This window comes from Hyaena hyaena, unplaced genomic scaffold (assembly GCF_003009895.1).
Source record: "Hyaena hyaena isolate Hyena2069 unplaced genomic scaffold, ASM300989v1 scaffold_283, whole genome shotgun sequence".
Taxonomy (NCBI): domain Eukaryota; kingdom Metazoa; phylum Chordata; class Mammalia; order Carnivora; family Hyaenidae; genus Hyaena; species Hyaena hyaena.
The window spans coordinates 360174-386616 of record NW_024080916.1 but is presented as its reverse complement, the minus strand read 5'-3'; the positions used below and the strand labels follow the sequence as shown (position 1 = coordinate 386616).

The 26443-nt window shown below is 34.5% G+C and overlaps 1 protein-coding gene across 9 annotated transcripts in view; it reads left to right on the top strand.

Annotated features, from left to right (window-relative positions):
- GULP1 (GULP PTB domain containing engulfment adaptor 1) overlaps window positions 1–26443 on the top strand; it is a 277575-nt gene that overhangs the window by 205910 nt on the left and 45222 nt on the right. For 5 of the 9 annotated variants that reach the window (XR_005530887.1, XM_039246557.1, XM_039246556.1 and 2 more), the window contains exons 5-10: window positions 476–547; window positions 6613–6711; window positions 13612–13749; window positions 24611–24727; window positions 24924–25004; window positions 25404–25496. Coding sequence is in view for 8 of the 9 variants with exons in the window: in XM_039246557.1 (XP_039102488.1) it covers window positions 476–547; window positions 6613–6711; window positions 13612–13749; window positions 24611–24727; window positions 24924–25004; window positions 25404–25496 (600 nt within the window). In the remaining variant the exon portion in view is untranslated. The remainder of the gene's footprint in view (window positions 1–475; window positions 548–6612; window positions 6712–13611; window positions 13750–24610; window positions 24728–24923; window positions 25005–25403; window positions 25497–26443) is intronic. The other 4 variants (XM_039246559.1, XM_039246560.1, XM_039246563.1 and 1 more) reach the window with 1 other exon arrangement.

Sequence of the window (26443 nt, the reverse complement as noted above, 5' to 3'; positions counted from 1 at the left end):
CAGGACACATCTTGATATAAAACATTTAGGAAAATATGTTTTTAAAAAGTCTTTGATTAATAGGAATTGTATGTGGTTAAGTAATATATTTACATTTTCATATATAATTTTTTTAATGTTTTATTTATTTCTGAGAGAGAGAGAGAGAGAATGTGAGCAGGGGAGGGTCAGAGAGAAAGGGAGATACAGAATCTGAAACAGGCTCCAGGCTCTGAGCTGGCAGTCAGCACAGAGCCCGATGCGGGGCTCGAACCCACGACCGCGAGATCATGACCTGAGCTGAAGTCGGATGCTTAATCGACTGAGCCACCCAGGGGCCCCCATATATAAAATAAATTAACGTCTCTGTTTAATTAAGATTCAGGTTTACATTTCTACCATCCCATGTGTTTACTGTTATGCCATGTTATAGTTCAAAATAATTTAATGATGTCTGATGTTGTGAAGCCTGTATTTGACCAATGGCCCTTTTCAGTTTCTTGGCAGTACAGAAGTGGAGCAACCTAAAGGAACTGAAGTTGTAAGAGATGCAGTAAGAAAACTAAAGGTAGGTCAAGCCCTCCACATAAATGTCTAGTGTATTGATTCTGTCTTAAGTCACCAGTAGATAGATGGATATTCAAAGCATGAATAGCTTTGTGGCAGGTAGAGCTTTGTCTTGTTGAAAGTGGGCTATTAAAAAAGAAAGAAAAAAAGGGGCTATTGAATAAGTATCACGAGATCAGGGACATATATTTAACCATAAATATGAATACACAATATATTTTCTGAATGGGAACATTCTGAATATAAACATTCTTCATATTTTTCCATAATTTCTCATACTCCACAACAACAACAACAAAGTGGCAATATTCCCTATGTGTTGACCTTTGGTCGTTTGCTTTATTTTGCTTGGACAATGTAGACTCATGCCCTGACTCAAAAACTAGTTATGGCATAAGAGCTGGGTCGCATAGTTAGGGTATGACATCTACGATTTGAAAGTGTAGAGTTGGGAATTGATTACTTGAGGAACGAGTAAGACCAAAAGAGCAGAAGAGACATTTAATAAGTAACTCCATACTCAAAATTGTGTTTCCTGAGAAAATCTTCTATAAGATACCACATTTCTTAGTATGTTTTTCTAAGTACAGCCCATCCCAAAAGACATTGTTCTCATGGAGAAAATAAGATGTGAAAAACCCCTTCAACAGAATTCTCATCTTTATCTCATTAAGAAAACCTAACATACCACTGCTTTTTTTTTTAACGCAATTAATTGTTATTCTCTGTTAGTCACTCTCACAATTTTTCTGGAAACAACCATTCTCTAACTTTATCAGTTTAGAGATGATCTAGTTATTTGACGTTTATGTCATAGACGTAAAAAAAAGTATCATTTTTTGTTGAGCATGTCATCTCAGTTGGAGTCTACTGACTGTTCAAATTGAGGCAAAGCTAAAGTGGGATGGCGTGCATTCTGGGGGAAGAAAGTAACATGGATCATACTTTCATCTACCCATTTTATATGTAAATAATTTACTAATGCTTTCCAGTAAACATACTAAAAGGTTACAAGATACCTCTCCCATTTGGTAAAAAATGGATGAGGCAAGAATTTCTTTCCACCACTCACTAGGTAATAATTCAGTCTTGCCCTTGTTTGGCCAGTATTTTTAAGCACAAATAGAGGATTAGCAAGGCTCCACACTTTATGAACAATATTTAGAAAGGATTCTATTTAAGTGTCCAAAATATTGCAAACTTGGCATGAATCCAGCTTCACTACAGTGAGAATTTTTTATAGAAGAATAATAGTATTTACACTTAGTGTGCCTTTATATCTAGGAGGCTCTTTATTCAGTCAGCTCAGGTCCCAAACCAAAAGGATTCAATTATATTATGACCAGATAAAATGTAGAGGCATGTGAAATGAAATGCTTTTAAACAGTGGCTAGTTTTGCTACATTTTTGTGAGATTTTATTTGCATTTCTATGTCGTTTCATACTTGGAAATGTACTCTGCTAATAAAGGAATGTAATTTACAATAAGTATGCAGTATAGTTTAAAAATTCATGTTCACTTGATAATTTTTGTCTTTCAAGTGTCTTCCAAAATAAATATTTAATAAGCAATTTTTACACTGCTGATTGCAAAAATTTTATACATCATGAATGTGTATTTAAGAGTAATGATTTTTAAATAAATTAAAATGAATAAAAGAAAGCTTTTTATTTAATTTTATTATATATGTATAATTTTATTATAGAAGTATATGTATATGTGTATACATATTTTATTATGTATATGTATGTATAATAAACATACACACACAGAGGTGTCAGAGGTCAGAGGCTACAATTCAAAGCCTTCAAGAGTATTTACATTGATTTTAGGAATGTAGAATGTAGACTCTAGCTCCTCTTTAACGCTGTTGTCATGTAGAAATAACCAGAAGGTGGTGCTATGGTTCTACCAAAAACAAACAAAAAAAATTTGCTTATTAACTGTATTTTGTGTGCACATCCCCCATTTTAATTTTCTGCTTCTTTTTCTTAAACATATGTATTTTGGCTGCCTTTTTACCTATTATAGTTCAGTATTTTGTTTTATTTGCTGCATGTTAATATTTACATTTACTCGTTTATTTATATTTACTCATTTTTCAAGACTGCAATATTTTGTGTATGGGATTCTGACAGGAACTTAAAATTTAGGATCAATATAAGATGGAATATTTAGAATATTTTCAATAATTTATTTTTTCATGCTTCTGTGTTTAATGATGCCTACTTATTTTTTTAGAAAAATTTCAAACTTTATTTTATTACATTCTACTTCACTATCATTTCATAGATAATTTGAATTTATACTTTATAAATTTTTCATAAATAAAATAATTTTTACTATTGTTAAAATTTTTACTTTCAGGTTTCATATTTGCCAAAACAACATATTTATATTTCTTAAACAACTATTTCTATTTCTTAGTCATGTTTTAGCCTAAGATTTAAGAAAATACCAAATTGTCCGAAATGTAATAAATGTAAAAGATGTAAAAAATTAAAATATAAAAAGCCCTTTCAACTTCTACATATTTAATAGTATTGTTATAATGAATTTTATTTTTCATTTTTTAATGTTTTATTTATTTCTGAGAGAGAGAGAGAGACCGCATGAGCAGGGGAGGGTCAGAGAGAGAGGGAGATACAGAATCTGAAATAGGCTCCAGGCTCTGAGCTAGCTGTTAGCACAGAGCCTGACGCAGGACTCGAACCCACAAACCGTGAGATCATGACCTGAGCCGAAGTTGGACGCTTAACCGACTGAGCCACCCAGGTGTCCCACCATTTATTTTTTAAGCAATCTGCTTGTGAGGTTTACATATGGATGAATATTGATATATAGATCTAAAATTTCCCAGTTTCCATGGGAGATAACCAAGGAAGCAGCATTCTTAGACCCCAGTTTTAGAGGAGTCATCTAAAAGGAGCTAACTTAAAATTACATGAAGCTACCCCAAGGAAAGATGCCTTGGGAATTGCTGCTGAGTTCTCTTAATCTTGGTCTTTTCCATTCAATATCGCTCTATGTGGCATAACACTGTTCGTCTTCAGAACCAGTTATTTAATTAATAAAATGTTTAGAGCTTAATTTAATTATATACATACACACATAGCTAATTCCCTGTAGAATCATTAGGAACATGCTTAATTAAATTAATTTATAAGAGCCACAAAGAGAAATAGTAGCTCTGAATATTTGACACACATTAATAGAATCATTGGTTTTCTTTCCTAATAATGTGTATTCCCTTAGCAATATACTTAGATTTCATTTGTTTTAAAGTCCTCTGAGAAATAAATAGAAATAGTGTGATTATATTGAAAGTGAGCTGTGCTCACTGTAAGAAATGTTCTACTTACTAGTGACATGTACTTAACCAACTACTTTATGAATTTCAAGAAATACTTTATTTTCCTCCATCATTTTATGATGTTTTTATTTATGTTTTATTTTTATTTGTTTGTTGTATCCAGATATCCTTCAGAATGCTTCGGCTTTACCCCCGTTGAATATTGTTTATTGGAATATTATAGACAAATTTTGGTGGTAGATCACTATCTAGATGGCCAAGAAATGAAATCTCTAAAGCAAAAATGGAGAGAAATTTGCAAAAAAGCTTTTCAAGTATTAACATTCAAGTAGTAAATAGGGAGCCAAAAGAATGTAATGTAAGTAAGAATGATGAGCTTGTCTTCAAGATGTAAATTAGAAATATTTTGGAACACAGCTAAGAGGTCTATCAGTAGCAAAACAAACTTCGAGTGAGAGGGAGCATGTAAACTATAATATGGTAATCTTATATTTTAGAAAAAAATGGGCAGAAATAAGAATATTTATATTCTGTTTAAAATATAAAACAATTGAGCAAATATAACCTTAGGCATAATGTTTGCAACAATCTGTGCAGCAATCAAAGCTAATAACCATTATAAACCTTGATGTACATGAAAGCAGAACTAGGATGTTTTTCCTCCCTTCCTTCCTTCCTTCCTTCCTTCCTTCCTTCCTTCCTTCCTTCCTTCCTTCCTTCCTTTCTCTCTTTCTTTCATACAGAACATGTGTCGTGCTTTCTTTTTCCTGGCAGAAAACAAGTCAGTCAGTAGATAAGTGTAATATTAGTAGTTGCTCTGTGATAGGCTTTGGGAAAAAGTAAAAGAGGTCACAGGAATGGTTGCATCCAGATATGGAAAAGGACACAAAAGCCCCTGCTCATTGTCTTGTTTCTGGAAAAGAGCAGCAGCTAGGAGGCCACTTGAGCATCCTTGTGCAGCCTGGGACGGGAATGGCTTTGTTTGGAGGCATTCACAGAGATAGAAGCAGCTAACTATTCTGTAAACCTTCATATGTGAAAACTCCCAAATTGTTTTAATTATACCAACACAGGAAGGAGGTTATGAAGGGGAAATAAACAAAATTAATCTACTTTCTTTTGGGGAGAGCTGCAATAATTTTTAAAGATCTGAAATGAAACATGTTTCTTAAAGACATACAAAAAATGATCTGGCACAAATTTGTTAAGTTCATGTGCAGAATGTAAGACTTCTGGATACAAAAAAAGAACTGCCTACATTCATAGAACAGGACAGATAGCAAGCTAAAAAATTATACCACCCAAAATCAAATAAAACAAATGGTACTCCCCCACCCCCCCACCCCCATATTATCAAGGCAGACAACTTCAAGACATTCATGTACACATTAATTATAATACTCTGATGGTGGTGCAAAACCATGAGAAGAGAAAAGTAGCTTTTAACCACTCTGTGCTCCAGGACTGAACTATACCATGTGTATTCACATCTGTCCTATATTAGACAGAAATGCACAATGCAAATAAATGTGACATACAAAAGAGGACTGAAACCCCACCCTGCCTTACATATAATCTATTTTGAGTCAAGTTAGGATGGTTCATATGCTGAAAAAATGTTTTAATAATAGGGAATAACATTTTTAAGCCCTAAAAGAGGAGTAAAAATCTTATTTTTTCAATAGGTTCCCCCCCCCCCATTTTTAGAAAAGAAATGTGAGGGAAGATTGAAAGAAGGAAGGTAGAAAGTAGCATTGCCAACAACATTGCCAAAATCAAGACATTCAGTAAACTTTGATCTTGAGATAAACAACAAATAATCGTTTAGTGTAAGTATGTATTCCAAAAAATGCATGGGACATACTTATACTAATTAGCATATATGCATTATGTGTGTGTGTATACATACATATACATACATATATATATGTATATATATATATATGGAGTATAGATGTGTATTCTAAAATAAAAGTTTTTTTAAATTAACCATTTAATATTTAAATTTAACTGGGCTTCTGTAATTTTTTTCCATTATTAAATCCAGCAGTGATGGGAGAGAGGTAGAAGCTTCATCTCTAAAGTGCATGAATTTTTTTGATTCTATAACAAAACCTAACTAGCATTTGCATATACTTGCCAATTCAATAAAAAGTTACAATAAATACTCCTATGAAAGCATTAGGAAGATATTTAGGTTTTCTAGTTCTTAGTCTTTTAGCTGGGGTAATTACCTCAATTTATAGCTTCAATCTAAATACAGTAATCTATATCTTTTCATTCATTGATTTGTCTGGGTAGGACAGTATACCAAATGAGGTAGGTATCTAGAAATGACAAAGAATTGGCATATGCAGTATTGATGAACTGTAGTTCTCTAAACGTATTTTTAAAAATCCACAGAAAAATAAATTGGTCTTTGCTTATCTTCCCACAAAGAGTCTTCATTTTCTTAACTAATTAGTATGAATATAATTGTTTAAATACAATGATAGAAGAAGTATATTAGAAATGTTCTTAAAAAGTTACTCAATATCCATCTGATTTTAATGATAGTAATGACAGACTATTATGATTACTAAATAGTTTGAACCTATATGATGTTTATAAAATACTTTATAATGGCTAATAATTTATTTAATGAAAGTCCAACACTGAATACAAACTATGTATATATGTGTATATGTATTTGTTTGTGTTTCTTAGCCATAGTAATAACATTATAGTTTTCTGAATAATTTTTCACTTGTAGTTTGCAAGACATATCAAGAAATCTGAAGGCCAGAAGATTCCTAAAGTTGAGCTGCAAATATCAATATATGGAGTAAAAATTCTAGAACCTAAAACAAAGGTAAGGCTTCTTTTTGAATGTCAGAAGCACTCTGATCTTTCCTTAATGGCAGTTATATACCTATTTCAATAAATACTTAAAATTGGTTACCAACTGGAATGGGTTAGTCCTCAGTTAATGACACTTTAAAATTCTGTAGGATTTTAGGGGAAAAAACAACTTTTGGGAGTGCTTCCAAAGTGGTCTATTCTTCAGCCTGTGCTTGAGATGGAAACGTATTTAACAGTGTTTGGTCTTGTTTTCAGGGATTTATCTTTGTGTGCTGTGAAGGAGATGTGTGAAGTGTGGTTCACTGAGTATGAAAGGAAACAAAAGCTGTGTGCTGTTAATAAAATGTTTTGGACTGCCTCTTATTGCCTGTGGACATAATCAGTGTGTATTAGTTTCCTGAGGCTGCCATGATAAAATACCACAGATGTGGTGGCTCAAACAACAGAATCTTATTTTCTCACAGTTCTGGAGCCTGGAAATCCAAGACTAAGCTCACAGCCGTGTTGGTTTTCTCAAGGCCTCTTTCCTTGGCTGGCCGATGGCCACACTCCTGCTACCTCTTCACATGGTCATCCGTGCACACACACCCCTGGTATCTCTGTGTGTGTCCAATTTCCTTTTCTTATTAGGGGACCATTCAGATTGCATCAGAGACCATCCTAATCGGCTCACTTTAATGTAATCACCAGTCTAAAACCTCTTCAAAACAGGCACATTCTGAGGTATGGGGGGTTAAGTCTGCAGCATATGAATTTTGGGGGAATATAATCCAGCCCATTATACAGCATAAACCTAAAGTTCTTGTACTTAGAGGCCTTTCCCTTATGAATGCCATGAAAAAAATTTTTTTAATATAATCTACTCTGGCTTCACATGGATTTGTTAGGCACTGAATTGTTTCTGGCCAAAATTCCTATGTTGAAACCCTAAGCACCAATGTGACTGTACTTGGAGACAGGATTTTTAAAAATTATTTTAGGGGCGCCTAGGTGGCTTAGTCGGTTAAGCATTTGACTTTCGCTTAGGTCATGATCTCGCGGTTCATGGGTTCGAGCCCCGTGTCGGGCTCTGTGCTGACTGCCAGCTCAGAGCCTGGAGCCTGTTTTGGAGTCTGTGACTCCCTCTCTCTCTCTGACCCTCCCCTGCTCACGCTGTCTCTCTCTCTCTCTCTCTCTCTCCTAGAAATAAATAAAACATTAAAAATTTAAAAAAAATAATAAAAATAAAAATTATTTTAATGTTAATTCATTTTTTTGAGAGACAGAGAGAGAGGGAGAGAGAGAGACATACACACGGAATCTGAAGCAGATTCCAGACTCAGCCATCAGCACAGAGCCTGATGTCCTGAGCTGAAGTCGGAGACCTAACTCACTGAGACACCCAGGCACCCTTAGAGATAGAATTTTTTTTTTTTTTAGAGATAGAATTTTTAAGGTAATTATGGTTACGTGAGGTCTTAATGAGGCCTTAATCACACTAGGACTGGTGTCCTGGTAAGAAGAGAAAGAGACACCAGGGATGTGCAAGCACCAAGGAGAAGCCATGAGAGGATGCAGGGAGAAGGCAGCCACGCAACCTACACTGAGAGAGGTGTCAGCAGAAACCAGACCTGCTCACACCTTGATCTTGGACTTCCAGCCTCCAGAACCGTTTAAATCTCTGTTGTTTAAGCCACCCAATCAGTGATGTTTTGTTAGAGCTGCTCTAGAAAGCTGATATAGTATGTTATTCACTATGCTTCAGAATTATTGCTTAATAATTTTTATAAGACCATGAAAGGTTGGGAAAAATCAATTCATATTCAACTTCAATTAATCTTACCAATATATATTGCCAGTACTTTCCTCTGACACTGTGGCATACTTACTGCCAAAATTAGTTCGATCTGAAGGCCTAAGGAAACCATGGCCTATAAACAGATTATGAAACTATTTTTCATGCATCTGTTAACTTTTCTCTAGTTCAGCATTTGCCATTGATAGCTTCATCTATGTGCATAACAAGCCCTGATGATGTCTTGTTCTTCAAAGTATAGTCTGCACACCAGCAGCATCAGCTTCACCTGGGCAGTTGTTATAAATGTAGAATCTAGGGCCCATTCCAGACCCACTGAATCTGAACCTATGTAACTTAGGGAGACATGCAGGAATTCTTTTGCACCTGAAGTTTGAGGGGTTCTGGCATAGTGCGGAGTCTCCTGGTAGTAACCCTTCTTTTCAAAATGTAGTCCATGTATACTTGCATAAAAAATACCTGCCGCTTGCAAAAATAAGTTCTAAGGCCCTATCTTAGCATACTGAAGATATGAATCAGTGTGAGGACAGAATATGTGTGAGGACAACTGGGCTGTGGCATGGATGCACTCACAGTGATTGTTCAAATTACAGAACAATGGCATCCCTTCATAGTTCTCAAGCCATGAGTATAAGACCTCCCACAACTATCCTGTTTAATTTCTTCCCATGAGTTACACTCAATATTAAATAAGAAACAAAGAATTGGAGACTTTACTTTGGTTATGGCTGTTGCCCAATAACCACTGCCTAGGTGGGTAAAAGAAGTTGTGAATGAATAGTAGAAGGTCTATTTTAAGCACATAATGGAATACATATAGTTTACTGGAAAACAGGGGAGTTGAAAATGAGCCCTTATTACTGAACAGGTGGGTTGGCTCAGGTTACTTCATGAGCAAATGGTGGTTACAGAAGAAGAGTAGACTGAGGAATAAGTTACAGAATGACAATGAAACCAGATGTGTAGTCTTATTTGCAGTTAAAAAGAAAAGCAATCTTAGTCCTGCATTTCCTTTTTTAAAAACGTATTTGTTTATTTACTTACTTGCTTACTTATTTATTTAGAGTGAGGGAGAGGCAGAGAGAGGGAGAGAATCCCAAGCAGGCTCCATACTGTCAGCAAATAGCCTGACATGAGGCTCTATCTCAAGAACTGTAAGATCATGACCGGAGCCTAAATCAAGAGTTGGATGCTTAACCAACTGAGCCACCCAGCTGCCCCAGTTCTGCATTTCCTTTTTAAAATTAATTGAATATGCAGTGGCAAATGTTCAGCCAGAACAGGTCATTTGTGTTTAAAATGTCTTGTAAACCATGTAGATTCTGTAACTGTTTTAAAGTATATGTGTATGTACTCAAATATTAATTCAGTTTCTTACATGAATGTTTAGGCCTCATTAAGCACACCATAAGAGATGAAGGGCTAATAATACACTTTATGTATCTTTGACATGTGTTCTTGTTCTTTTTTATTTAGGTCTGCTCATACTGTATCCTAGGCTATAAATATTTCACCAATACCATAATATGTAAATTATAATCTACTAAACCTATTCTCTTGAATTATTGAACATTTAGAATGCTTTGAATTTTTCATTTGATATGAAATTTAAATATTTAGAAAAATACATTATGAATACATGCATTGTACAGAGACAACTTCTTTACTATTTAGAATTGACAGTTTAAGGGGCACCTTGGTAGCTCAGTTGGTTCAATGTCAGACTTTGGCTCAGGTCATGATCTCACAGTTTGCCCACATTGGGCTCTGTGCTGGTAGCTTGAAGCCTGGAGCCTGCTTCAGATTCTGTGTCTCCCTCTTTCTCTTCCCCTCCTCAGCTTGCACTCTATCTCTCTTTTTCAAAAAACTAAACATTAAAAAAAAGATTCAACACAGACATGTGAGGGTTGGGGTGTAAAAAGAGAGACAGAGATATGGATTACAGAAATGCAAATATAGCTCAATGTTATCAGTTGGTATTCTAAAGTCCCCCATAGTAAGTCTTCCATGATAGTGAGTTGCCCATTGACAGCCTGTCAACCTTATCATTCTGTTCTCTAAACTATTGACTGTCAGATGTACCTGCCTCCCCCAACCTAAATCCCATTTACAAAACATCAGTGAGGTGGGATTTAACTCAAAGTGATTAGCCAATTGACTTTTGAGCATCTTATTTTGCTTTACTCAAACAATAGCACCAAAGTCTCAGTTTCTATAATGAATAGCTAATGTCAAAAGACCCAACTGAATTTTTTCTTAAAAACATAAAGTTTTCAAGCTTTTTAAAAATGTTTTTATTTATTTCTGAGAGAGGGAGAGACAACATGAGCAGGGGAGGGTCAGAGAGAGAGGGAGATACAGAACCTGAAACAGGCTCCAGGTTCTGAGCTAGCTGTCATCACAGAGCCCGACGCGGGGCTCGAACCCACCAACCGTGAGATCATGACCTGAACCGAAGTCGGACGCTTAACCAACTAAGCCACCCAGGTGCCCCAAAGTTTCCAAGCTTTTAGTAGGAAAGAACCATCTCTTTTTTTCATCACTACCAAATCAAAGGGCAATCTGGGAGTTTTAAAATCTTTGAAATGTCTTATAAATTCAATTATATTATATTTGAATAGAGAACACCTTATTCTTTACCCATATATTACATAAGAACATAAGAGTATCTGACTCTTTAACCATATATAGAATCTTTTTTTGAATCTTAAAAAAAAAGAGAAACAGATCTAAAAGGGTTTATCAGCTCTGCTGAATATCAGTACCCCTAGGAAACTCCTGAGAGTGCTGATTGCTGGAGCCCACTCAGGATTTTCAGATGCAGAATCTGCAGAACTAGACTGAGCATCTATATCATTAAAAAGCAAAAACACCTCCCCATGTGACTAATACAGCTTGTGTGCAGGATACTGTTTGAGGAGACCTAAATGAATCAGAACAAAATCTGTCATTCATCTTATTTTGGTATGTTTATTTTATTTAATTGTAATTAAAAAAACTCTTATGCTCCTAAAATAAGTTTATTTATAGTAAAATGTATATGTAAGGGGCAGGATTTAAAAATTCATTATAAATCTAACATGGATTTCATAAAAAATAGATTATTTTTCTATGCCATTTGGATGGATGAAAATAGAAGTGAAAAGCAATCTCAATTAGCTCCAATATCTTTCCTTCTGTGTCTTTTCCCCTTTCTGCTTTTCTCGCCTATGCAGTACTGGGAAGAGGTGGCATAGGTGAATCGGGGATTTACTTATATTCTGTTCCAACTCCAATAAAATATTGTCAGTGTTAAAGTTTAATTGTTTTCTAACTGTGACTTTGTGTTCTTGAGTCTATCCTGTCTCACCAAAAATTAGTGCTGCATTTAAAATTCATAAAGATCGATCACAACAACAAAAAATTCACTAAGATAATAAAATTGAGAATTTTAGCTTCCTAGTTTTCTTTTGTAGGAACATAACTCTGCTAATTTGAACAAAAATTACGATGTTTCTCAACTGTCGTTACCAAAGGCTATCTGTGAGCATACTGGTTGGTGAGTGAACAAGGGCTATGCACATTTTACCACCAGCTTAAGTAAATAGTGTGTTTTCATGTTACTTGTAATTTCTCCTACAAATGGAAAAAAATGAATTATTTGTCCATATTGTATAGCAATGATATTTCTTCTATATATCATTAATATGATTTTAAAAAACTGGTTATTTTTAAGAGAGACAGAGAGCCTGAGCTGGCGAGGGCAGAGAGAAAGGGAGAAGAAAAGCCTAAACAGGCTCCCGCGCTGTTAGCAGAGCCTGACATGTGGCTCCATTTCATGAACTGAGATCATGACCTGAGCCAAAATCAAGAGTTGGATGCTTAGCCAACTGAGCCACCTAGGTGCCCCTAACATAACATGATTATACATCTAATAAACTGGTATAGACCTGGTATCAGAATTTGGGAACTACAGTGTGGCTGCAAGGTATTGTTTGATTAACTATATTAACATGAAAACAAAAATAAAGTCTGCAAGAAAGACCAGTCAGTCAGACAGAGTATAGAAAGATAATCTCAGACAAGTATGGCCATTGTCTGTCTTAGCACTAACCACAAGAAAGGGAAGATGTCCTCATCAGAGGCCCTCTTTCTGACATTATTCCTTTGTGCACTGAAATGGATGGATCGGGCTATCTAGTAATGACAAAAACATTACAATCATATATACTTCCTCATTCTAATTTTCATGCTTGCTTTTGACAACTTATCATTTGGATTATATGCAGGGAAACAATACAGTACAGTACTATAAACACATTCTCTTAATATTTATGTGTACATCTTATGTACTCATTTTTAGTCTAATGAGCAGTAATGTGAATCAGAGTGATAGATCAAATCTCATCAAGATGACACCTAAAAACTCTGAACCTGGAAAGATGTAGTGACAGATGCTATAATTACTATATATATATTATATATAATATATATAACTAACAGTATAAGCTATATGTATATTTATAGTGTATATATATATATATATATAGTTGCAGTGTTTATATTTCTGATTAGTAGAGTTGATTCAGTACTTTAGATGCTAGATGTCTACACCTTCCTGATGAAGGCATGTAAAATACAATTTAATATGAAAACTAAGGATGAAATGATAGTATGTTTCATATGTAATTGTGTGCAGATGAAGTTAGTAATGCTAGTGAATAGCAGTAAGATTAATTGAAAATATTCTAGTTAAAAAGCATCCTGCTAATTATTTAACCTTGTGGATTATCTGAATTCTCTGGGCCTTAATGTCCTTCCAAGTAAAATTTCAAGGTTTAAAGTAACTATCTCTTAAGATCCCTTGTAGCTCAGAAAGTCCTGGCACCCCTGATTCTCTTGTATTTGCTTCTTTTCTTCTGAGTCCTATTGAGATGACTGCTTTCGTTTAATCTGAGTCAGGAGGTCCATCTCCATTACGTACTTGTTTAAATTTGGGTGTACGTAATTATAAACCAAAGTTCGACAGATGATTGTCTCACTTTTAAAGTCAAATATTGTGTTATTAACACAAGCTGGTATTTCAGAAAATGGACAAGAATCTCTTCAATTGTTTATTTCTGTTTGTGTTCACAGGAAGTCCAACACAATTGCCAGCTTCATAGAATATCATTTTGTGCAGATGATAAAACTGACAAGAGGATATTCACTTTCATATGCAAAGATTCTGAATCAAATAAACATTTGTGCTATGTATTTGACAGCGAAAAGTGTGTAAGTATGCCAGATGTTTTAGGGTGGTTTGTTCTGTTTTACAAGCCAGGAATTGTCTTGTTTCCGGCATTAGTAAAGTATTTGGAAATGAATAAGGTCTGCAAATACTTAACTACACTAATAGATTCATCCTGTCATGAGAATATGCTTCAGGATTTCATCCCTAACTGAATTCTCATGTTCATGGGCACAAGCTTGCATGCAAATTTCTTTCCTTAGAACGTCATGCCTGCTTATGTTATGCATTTATTTATCTTATAATCATTTATTTGTAACTTTAATCTCAAATATGGCTTAGTAATAGACACATAATGCAGAGTAATGGTGAGCAGAGTATTTTTTTTCTAGAATGTGGATATGATAAAAATAAATATTTTATTTATTTACCTTAATTTTTTTTTAAAATATATTTCTGAGAGAGAGAGAGACAGCGTGAGCAGGGGAGGGTCAGAGAGAGAGGGAGACACAGAATCTGAAACAGGCTCCAGGCTCTTAGCTGGCACTCAGCACAGAACCCGATGCAGGGCTTGAACCCACAAATCATGAGATTATGACCTGAGCCGAAATCAAATGCTTAACTGACTGAGCCACCCAGGCGCCCAAAAAATAAATATTTTAAACTGCAGGAAATAAAATCTGTATGGATCCATTAAGAAATCTCCAGTACTTCAAAAAGCTGGTTCTTGATTTTTGTTACTTAGAAAACCTAATATAATGAAAGGTAATAGAATTGTATATGCATGAGTATGTGTCTGTATGCATGTGTATTAGCTTAGGAATGTAATCTAATGTTCTGTCAGCAAGTAAGATCAATTAGGGAATTCTAAAGTTAAGTCCTGCAATAATTCTTTTAATCATCTGGAATCTTCAGAAAATCCCATGTCTTGATTACAGGCATAAGCTAATGTCATAATCTGGTCTGATATCCTGTTGAAAAACATAAGATAGGAATTTCATGCACACATTGCAGCTATTAATGGCTTTAATGAAGGAAGAACATCTAACCTCAACAACATTATTGACTTAGACAAGAAAAGGAACTTAAGTCATTTATTGCTTATTTTTCATGCTGTTAAAAATAGCAAAGAATTTGGGGAGCCTGGATGGCTCAGTCAGTTCAGGTCATGATCTCATGGTTTGTGAGTTCGAGCCCTGCAACAGGCTCTGTGCTGGCAGCTAGCTCAGAACCTGGAGCCTGCTTTGGATTCTGTGTCTCCCTCTCTCCCTGACTCTCCCCTGCTCATGCTGCGTCTCTTTCTCTCTCTCAGAAATATATAAACAAAAACATTTAAATTTTTTTTTTTAAAAAGCAAAGAATTAATAATATTATCACTCTTATGTAATTTATTTCTCTGGTTCCAATAGGTGAACTTCTTGATAAAGAAGACTTTTTTTTTAATGATTTATTTATTTTTGAGAGAGAGAGAGAAAGACAGAGACAGAGTACAAGTGGGGGAGAGGCAGAGAGGGAGACATAATCCTAAGCAGGCTCCAGGCTCTGAGCTGTCAGCACAGAGTAGACACGGGGCTCGAACTCATGAATCACGAGACCATGACCTGAGCCAAAGTCGGATACTTAACCAACTGAGCCACCCAGGCACCCCGTGACCTTTTTATTTATCCATATAACCACTACATTAGGTGGACAATAAATACTCAAGGAATTTTTCCATATAGGAAAAAGGGACCATATAGAAAAATTTACAAAGAGTAGAGCAAGTTATTATATGTATTTTTAAGCTATAATACTCTAAAAATGCAAACTAATGTGCTAAGCTTCTTGGCATCATAGTACTTTTTGAGGACTTAGTGAACATTATGGAACATCTCAGAAAAATATGCTCATCCATATGACAAAATTATATGCATAATAAAGCATTTTATATAAAATAAAGTACAAGTTGTTTTTGAAATTTATCCTATTGAATTAATACATTATATTTAATATTCCGAGTGATTTTTAAGAGCATGATCATTTGCAGATGTTTTTCTCTATGTGATTGAGAAGGTGAAAGTTGATATTTGTTGAATATCTTCTATGTACAAGATATTGTAACCATTTACCACATATACCAGGCAGTAAACTCAGTTGTGCTTCTTTCTTGTTTTTTTTTTAAATTTTTTAATATTTATTTATTTTTGAGAGAGAGAGAGTGCAAGGGGGGGAGGAACAGAGAGAGAGGGAGACAGAATCTAAAGCAGGCTCCAGGCTCCAAGCTGTCAGCACAGAGCCCAATGTAGGACTCAAACTCACCTAACGTGAGATCATGACCTGAGCCTAAGTTGGACACCTAACCAACTGAGCTACCCAGGTGCCTCGCCCTTCTTTCTTGCTTTATACAGAGAAATAAACGGCCTTGGGACCTTTGAAATATTCATAATTATAATTCATTATAAATATTAGCCTTTCTATAGTTTTGTGTCACGTGTTTTTATTTGATCCCATCTGAATTTATTAGATCATTTAAAATACATGCTTGCCAGAATCTCTGCATAATTATATTGCTTCAACAGTATAAGCCACCTGGGTGGCTCAGTGCACTAATCATCCAACTTTGGACAGAGGGACAGAGAAGAACTTCATATACAGATAAAAAGGGTCACACCACCTAGGAGGCCATCTGAATGTGTGTAACCAAACAATAACGTTGCAATGTAAGTGAAGCAAAAACTGATGGAACTGAAAGGAAACAGAGGATAGACAATACACAATTATAGTTAAAGACTTCACCAATTCCATTCTTCCCAAAACTGATAGAGCCACTAGAAAGGAAATCATCTAGAATGTAGAATTACTCATCAACCTTATCAACCCAGGGGATCTGATTAATTGTTCTAGAGATCTTTATTCAACAACAGCAGAATGCACATTGTCTTCCAGTGCCAGAGGAACATATACCAAAATAAACCATATCCTGGGCTATAACTCTCAAACATCTTAAGGAATAACATATATCCTGGGTGGCTTGGTTAAATGTCCAACTTCAAACTGAGGTCATGATCTCACAATCTGTGAGTTTCAGCCCTGTCTCAGGCTCTGTGCTGATAGCTTGGAGCCTGAAGTCTGCTTCAGATTCTGTGTCTCCCTCTCTCTCTGCCCCTCACTCACTCATGCTCTCTCTCTCTCAAAATTAATAAACACAAAAAATTAAAGAAATTGACAGCAAAGAAATCAATTTAAAAATCAGTAACAGAAAATTCTTCAAAGATCAGAGTTGGAACATCACACTTAAAAGTATTCTTATGTCAGAGAGGATTTCTCAAAGGAAACAAAATGCAGTGAAGTGTATATAAGTGAAAAGTGAAATAGAACTTTATCAGCATTTGTGTGATGCAGTTAAAACAGTGCTGAGAGAAATTTATGACAACTAAATCAATACATTAGAGAAAATGAAAGTCTCAAATCAATGATCTAAGCTGCTATCTCAAGTCTTTAGAAAATAAAACATCAAAACAAACTCAAAGGAACAAAATAAGAATGATAAAAGGAGAAATTAATAAAATCGAAAACAAAAACAATAGAGAAACTAATGAAACAAAGAGCTGGTTCTTTGGAAGATCATAAAAGTATCTAAATTTTGGGAAGATTCGCAAAGTAAAAATGAAGAAAAGACAGAAGTGACCAATGTTAGGAATGAAATGGAAGATTTCACTGCAGACCCTCCAGATAGCAAAAGAATAATAAGAGCATACTATAAATAACTGTATGGACAAAAAATTGACAATGTAGATGAATCAATTTCTGAAGAGATAAATACTACCATAAGTCACCCAATATTATATATATAATTTGGATAGCTTTGTAACACTAAAGGAAATGGAATTTATAATTTAAAACTTATTAAAGGAGAACTCTTCATGTCTGGATGGTTTCACTGGAGGAACCTATAAAATACTTAAAAAGGAATTAACATTATCCTATACAATCTATTTCAAAAAACAGAAGAGGTAAGAGCACCCCTCAATTCATTTTATGAAACTACTTTTTCCCTAATACCAAACCAGACAAAGTGAAAAACAAACAAGAGACCAAGCTATATCTCCAAGGAATATAGATGGAAGAATTTTTAATGAATTATTAGCAAATATAATTCTGCAATTTATAAAAGGAATTATACACCAAGACCAAATAGAGTTTGCTCCAAGGATACAAGTCTTGTTCAACATTAAGAAATCTAACCATGTGACAAAGAATGAAATCTGGATGGAACTTGAGGGTGTTAATGCTGAGCAAAATAAGTCAGGCAGAGAAGGACAGATACCATGTTTGCATGTATAGGTGGATTAGGAGGAACTTAACGGAGGACCGCGGGGGAGGAGAAGGGGAAAAATAGTTGGGGAGAGGGAGGGAGGCAAACCATGAGAGACTCTTGAATGCTGAGAACAAACTGAGGGCTGACGGGGGTAAGAGAGAGGGAAAGTGGGGTGATGGGCATGGAGGAGGGCACTTGTTGGGATGAGCACTCGGTGTTATATGGAAACCAACTTGACAATAAACTATTTAAGAAAAAATAATCCAATCATGTGATCAATCATGTTAACAGGCTGTAGAAGAAAAACCATATGATCATATCAGTCAGTGCTTAAACTCTCAGAAAAATAGGAATATAATGGAACTTTCCTGATTTGATAAAGAATATTTAAAACTATAGGTTACATTTTACTTAATGGTGAAAAAGCTGAATGCTTTCATCCCAAGACTGAGAATGAGGCGAGGATTTCTACTCTACCACTCTTAATAAGCACAGTTCTGGAAGTTCCAGAACTTATTTCTTATTTTGCAATAAGGCAAAATAAGAAAATCAAAAGCATGCAGATTGTAAGGAAAGAAATATTACTGAGCTGCAGATATCATGATTGTCTATGCAGGAAACTCAAAAGATTCTAAAAAAACACCTAGATCTAATAAATGAGTTCAACAGGGTGGCAGAATACATGATAAACATACAAAAATCAATTGTGTTGCTGTATACGAGCAATGAACACACGGACACAAAAATTTGCAATTACTTAAAAAAATAAAATACATAGATGTAAATCTAACCAGAGGTGTAAAACTGGTATAGGACTTTTATGATGAAAATTACAAATTGCTGATGAAAGAAATAAAAATAGATACAGATATATGGAGAGACATGCTATGTTCATGGATTGGAAGACTAAATCTAATCTATTTGTCAGTTCTCTCCAAATTAATGTACAGGTTTAATACAATTTCTGTCAAAACCATAGCAAGATTTTTTTTGTAGGTATAGGCAAGAGGATTCTAAAATTTATATAAAAAGGCAAAGGAACTAGAATTGTTAAAACAGTTTTGAAAAAGACCAATAAAGTAGAAAAAATGTTTACTCTTTTTCAAGACTTAATAGATACTTACAGTAATCAAGACTGTGTAGTTTTGGTGAAAGGACAGAGCAATAGATTAATGAAACAGAATGGAGAACACAGAAGTCAACCCACACAAACATACCCCACTGATTTTTTACAAAGGTACAAAAGTGACGCAATATATGCAAAATGCAAAAGATACCCTTTTCAATAAATGGAGCTTGTGAAATTGGACCTCCATGGGCAAATAAAATGCACATTGACTTAAATCTCACACCTTATAAAAAAAGTTAACTGAAAATGCATCATGGACTTAAATGTAGAATGCACAACTTTAAAACATTTAGAGAAAAACACAGGGAGAATCTTCAGGGTGTAGGGATAGGCAGAGTTCTCTGACTTGACACCCAAAGCAAGATCCATAAATGGGAAAAGTTACAAATTAGGCTTCATCAAAAATAACATTTGTGTGTGTGCCTGAAAGGCCTTATGAAGAAAAGAAGATTACCTAGAATGATGAGAAAATATTTGCAAACTTCTATCAGACGAACAACTTTGAAAACTCAACAGCATGAAAACAATTCATCAAATTGGAAAGTGGGCAAAAGATATGAAGGATCATTTCATTGAAGAGGATAGTCAGATGGCAAATAACACATGAAAAGATATTAACATTGGTATCCATTAGGGAAAGGCCAATTAAAATCAAAATGAGGGGTCACTATGCAGCTATTAGAAAGACTACAGTACAAAAATCGTAGACATACCAGGTGCTGGTGAGGAGATGGAAAAATGGTTCACTTGTACATAGCTATGGGGATATAAAATAGCACAAACCGTAGCGCGGTTTGGCAATTTCATAAAACACTAACCATGCAACTATAACATGATCCATTGGGGCATTTATCCCAGAGAAATAAAAACTTGTGTTTACACAAAAACCTACACATGAATGTTTATAGCAGTTTATTAACAATAGTCCCAAACTATGAATATTTCAGACAGTGGATGAACAGTTAAACAAATTCTGGTACATCCAATCCATGGGATACTACTGAGCAAGAAAAATGAATGAACTATTAATACATGCAACAACTTCCATGACTCTCCAGATAATTATGGAGTGAAGAAAGTCAATCCCAAAAGCTTACATACTGTATGACTCCATTTCTAGAATACTTTTTAAATGACAGAATTAAAGAAATGGAGATTAAAGAAAATAGTGATTTTCAGGGTGTAAGGAAATGGTAAGGGTAGACTGGAAGAGGGTGTGGCTATAAAATAGCAAGATGAAGGAATTTTGCGGTGATGGAATTATTCTGTATCTTGTTTATATTAATATCCATATTGGTTGGTGTGATTTGTAAGACAGTTTTTTTTTTTTTTTTATTGTATTATGTTACCACTGGGAGAAAGTGGATAAAGGCTACTCAGGATCTCTATTATTTCCTATAACTGCATATTAATCTAAAAAAAAAAAAAGCCTGGAAAATAAATTATGCCCTATTTGGCCCAACCCTTTCATCTTATTTTAAGCAAATCTAGGTCGGAGAGACTTAATGCTTTCCTCAGAGTCACAAAACTAGGTAGCAAGAGAAGCAGAATTACAGCCCAACACCCTAGATTTCCATTTCACATTCTTCCATCATACTATATTATTGCCATGACTGGGACCTCTCCAACCAGAACCCCTCTGCTTTTAGTGGGGCCAAGCTTCATTCTCTTAATTACTTCTGTTTTATATACTCAATACTTCTGTGAATTTCTAAGAGCTTGCTTGAAATTTAGAGGAAGGCCTATTCTAGTATGCCACAAAACTGGAACTTACTTTATTAGTATGTTGTGTTATTACGATTTAATATTTACACAACTACTATAGTCATCTCATTAAGTTTAAAAAATGAAATTAGAATGAGGATATTCATTATGATGTGATTGATTTGGTTTCTGTAATATAAGGTGAATATACAGTCATTATGAACCCTTTAACCATCATGTTTTCAGTTTTGTTTCCAAATGTTAATATATATACTTTATGCACTGGATATTGCACTTGATATAATTTAAGTAGTAGCCCCAATAAGCAGATGAAAGCTTCACCCCACCCTCACATTTTTCTTTAATTATGATGAAAGAGACGTAAATAAGGCAAAGTTTAAAACCTCTCTCTTGTTAACTGTGAAAAAGGGTTCATGTGTCAAAAAAATCCTAGATTATTATTACTGAAAGGAATTATTACACCCAGCCCTTTCACAAGCTTTATTTGTAAGCTATTTATTGTATATTCTTATTATATTTCATGTTTGCCTTGTAATAATTTTTTGAAATAAAGATTTTTTTTTAATTTAAAACATTCTTGCTCCTTGCATTTCATTAAATGATTGGGGGGGGGGGGTGGAATCTTCTTAGCTTAGTCATTCATGAAATTGAGCTAATGTAATTACTCAACAAGGAAGTTCAAATTAAAAACACTCAGATAGCCTCACTCATCCAGTAAGGTGACAAAATAAAAAGATTGTTAGTCTATGATGTTGGTGAGAATGAGGAGCAACTAGAACTCTCTTAATGCTGGTGGGAATGTAAAATGTTACAATTACTTTGCAAAAACAGTTCAATGGTTTCTTATAATGTCAAACATAGAATTGTTCTATGATTTAGCATTTCCATTGTAGACATTTATCCAGATTTTGAAAACATATGTCCACAAAATGATTTTAGAATGTTTGTAGCAGTTTTATTTATAACTAAGATATAACAAATGATACATACAACATCTGAGAAACTCCAAAAGAAGCCAGACAGATAAAAAAGAGTATATACTATATGGCTTATTTTCATGGATATTAGGACAGACAAAACTGATTTATGGTGATGAAATTACAGCAGTGGTTACATATAAGAAATGTGATATGACTGAAAGTAGACATCAGAGAACTTTCTGGGATGGGAGAAATATTCTGTTTAATGATACGATTATATAGGTATATATACATTTATCATAGTACAATCTGATTGTACAAATATGATCTATACATTTTATTGCTTATCAAAAAAAAAGTCTGAGACATGTAGAGCAAAATATTTTGGTCATGAATGCAGATTGTCTCCTCACAAACTGAGACCTTCCAGAATTGCAGCCCTGAGGCGCCTGCACTGCTCAGTGGGTTAAGCATCTGACTTTGGCTCCAGTCACGATCTTATGGTTCATGGGCTCGAGCCCCATGTAGGGCTCTCTACTGACAGTGCAGAGTTCACTTTGGATCCTCTGTCTCCTTCTCCTTCTCTTAAATACAAATAAACATTTAAAAAAAAAAAAAGGAGTGCAGCCCTCAAATGTATTATGGAGGTAATAATAATAATCCCCACCTCATAGATTCATTATAAGAATCAAGGGAGGTAATTTATGCAAAATATTTACTAGGGAACTAAATTCTGTTTTAATAAAAAGACATGTCTTATAAAAAAGATTATGATTTTTTAGAAGTTATTGTAAACAAATAATTATAATGAAATCAAATATTATTAATGATGAACCAAACTTGTTCCACTGAAATGATTCTCTGTAGTGTGTACCTTGAATATTTGAGGGCAATATATTGTCTTATTAAGAGGACAGTATAATTTTAAAAGGAGGGAAAAACCCAGTTTACACATATGTCTTCCTATAAAACAAATGCAACAAACACATCACCTAAATTTTTGAAGTTAGAGATATTAAAAAAATGATCATCCTGCAATCTATTATAACCACATTTAGTATGTTTTAATATTATATGTGATCCTAACAATCAACTCAACTGATTTTTTTTAATATGTAAACTTTTTCATTAGTTTGAATCATTGAGTACACATAGTTTGATATCTGGCATTTTCATTTCTTTAGCATTCCTTAATGTAGCTTTTCCCCCTTTTTTCTACCTTTTTTGTAAGACAAATGGTATTTAAATATAATTTTAGGCATATATTTTGTATATTTATTTAAGTGAGTTAAACACTATAAGCTTTTTTTTATGACTAAAAGCCTTCTGTAAACATAGTGACCTACAAAAATGACAATGTCTTAATTAAACCTGTGTTATCCATAAAAGAGAACAAACTGAGGTTTACTGGAAGAAAGGTAGGCAGGGGGATGGGCTAAATGTGATGGGCATTAAGGAGGGCACTTGTGGGGGCACCTGGGTGGCTTAGTTGGTTAAGCGTCCGACTTCGCCTCGGGTCATGGTCTCACAGTTCGTGGGTTCAAGCCCCACGTCGGGCTCTGTGCTGACAGCTAGCTCAGAGCCTGGAGCTTGTTTCAGATTCTGTGTCTCCCTCTCTCTCTAACCCTTCCCTGTTCATGCTGTCTCTCTCTTTTAGAAATAAATAAAAAACATTTAAAAAAAAAAAAAAAAGGAGGGCACTTGTGTGATGAGCACTGAATTTTATATGTAAGTGATAGATCACCAAATTTCTACTCCTGAAACTAATATTACACTGTACGTTAACTAACTAGAATTTAAGTAAAACTTAAAACATTAAAAAAATTGTGTTTAAAAAGCTTATTTTCAGTTTAGATTTTTAATAGCATATCACAAAGTTTTAGGATTTGCAGCAAATTGAAGCATAGCATTTTCAAGATTTAATATTACCACCAGTTTTTATGTCATCTGGAAGTCTTATAATTCAATAGGACATATTCATAATGCATGAAATCAATTAATGCCTTTACCAATCTTACTAAATAAAATGTTAATAAACTAAATACATTTTATTTAGTGTTTACTTTGTCCAAGACACTGATACCCATTGAGATATGAATGGAGAAGGAATGAACTGATGGACTTAGGACATTTGTGGCAGTTTCTGCTTGATCATCCAGAAACTTGTTTATGAGGCCAAGTTCAGATGACAGATCTATGTTGTTCAATAGACACTGTGTTTTATAATAATATGGTTTACTATCACTTAATAATTGGGATGTTTCATATAAAAGTTCAGATTTCTGACCTCATCTCACATATTTAAAATCTGACAACTCTGGCTTGAAAAATGCCCATTTCCACAAGCCAACAATGTATTGGAACAGAGTACTCCACTTAGAGAGGGCATACCTCAAGTTTTCCAGGACACCACCCAGTCAGCCTCATTCAAGCTACCTGCCATGTTCAACACACCCTCCTCATTAGGAAGGGCAAATAAGTAGCAAAGTGACAAGAGAGACTGCGGTTTGGGCACTGTGTTTTCTTTTAAAAGGCGCCAAATATTTGAGGAAAGGAGAAAAACACTATGATAAAATAGATGAGAGGGTGGGTAGAACTCTTCCTTCCAACTTCAATACCTTTCATTTAATTACTGAAGCTGTTTTTCATTGTCATGCATGAATAGGCATTGAATTGCCATGTTAGCATAAAGGACTTGATTCATTTTCTACCTCTCTCTACCTACAGCCATTGCCCGTTTGAAATTCCTCATGTGCATGCTTTCCTTAATTCAAAGAACAGTCTGACATGACATAGTATTGTTAAAATGCAGATCTTCTTTGATTTTTACAAAGGCTGAAGAAATAACTTTAACAATTGGCCAAGCATTTGACCTGGCATACAGGAAATTTCTAGAATCTGGAGGAAAAGATGTTGAAACAAGAAAACAGATCGCAGGACTACAGAAAAGAGTGAGTAAACTCAACTTTTTGTTTCACATTTATGTGATGTAAGTACAGGGAAACTTGCAGATCATCAAACAAATTTAGAAGGCCTGCCATTAAATTTCCCCCACACTGATTGGAACTGCTTTCACTGTGTTCCTATAATTTTTCATTCCTGATCCCCTGCACAGTTTTTAACCATTTTATATTGAATTCCCACAAGAACTTAGTGTTCTCATGTGACTTTGCTTCACTTCCTGATGCTTCTCATGGGGATCAGAGCAGCAGAAGCAGCAGATGCTGGGTAAGTGGTTTCCCATGCAGATCAGATTCCTTTGTAATTAAATTACACCCTTTCTCCACTCTCTTCAAAATCATAAGCAAGTTTCACTGTCTTGCGGTTATACTCCAAGATTATGGGTAACAGATTGCATAGTGCAACAAGAAAACACAGAGCTGAGGTATTAGAAACATGGAATTTGCACACATGTAAAAAGATATTTTAAATTTAATAATATCTTTCCAGTGACCTAGAATTCCCTGATGTTTCCCAGCCTTTATCAAATAATTTTGTCCCCTGTGCACAAGAGTACATTAAAATGTTAAATAATATGAAATCTTATTCATTAATGTAGTCAATATAATAGCCAATATCTTACAAGAATAAATTTCTGAAGGCTATTCAATAATCATTGCTTTTTAGATTCAAGACTTAGAAACCGAAAACATGGAACTTAAAAACAGAGTACAAGATTTGGAAAGCCAGTTAAGAATAACCCAAGTATCAACATCTCCAGTAAGTATATAGACTATGTGCATGTTATCCTTAGAAATAAGACTTCTTGGTGATAGACATCTCTGGATTATCAGCTCTATGATGTTTCAACTAATGCTCTGGGATCAGTATTTTAAAAGTAAACATGGGTAGAGATGAAAGATGCCAATTAAAAAATTAGTTACCTAGGTAGTTCAGACAAGAGTTGTTTTTCCATGTTGTTCTTCTTGCTCATGTTTTGTAGAATAAGTTCTCCCTCAGTTTGTGGCATATTCTTTCTTTTATTCCTATTGCTAACTATTTACTGAGGTTAGATTTAATGACCTACAAGTATTGAATTTCATTATAGAAATTGAACTCTTAACAAGACTGACTTTGGTTTCTTATATTGCATAGCAAGGTTTCCACTGGGAGTGATACAGTTGTATTTCAGACCCTAAAATGAATGGTAGTCTCTTCAGACAACTCTCAAATATTTACAGTTACATTGTTTACTTTAGGTTTATCATAGATTTGAAATCCTTTTTCCAATACCATGTATGATGTCATTTTTTTGTGTGTAATTTTGGCTAAGGGAATCATTTGGAGGAGGAAGATGGAATTTAAAATAATATTTTTTCTGGCAAAATATATTTAGAAAACCTTTTCTTCTTGAATCATCTGTGCTACTGTTCTCTACTAAAGTATGTTTTATTTTGCATTTTAAAAATATTAATATATAACTTATAGCATGATGGTATAAACTGAAACACAATTATGGCATTTGCAAACTTTAAAAAAAAATTTTGTTTCTAATTTTTTTTGCAAGTCCATTTTGGTTCAGTCTCTAGGCTAACTCCATGAAAAGATCGATCGATCGATCGATCTATCTATCTAATATTTCACCGATTCTTTATCCTAAAAACGTATCTATAAAGAATTTCATTCAGGGTTTCAAACTGATGTGCCCTGGAAATGGGTCAAAAAAC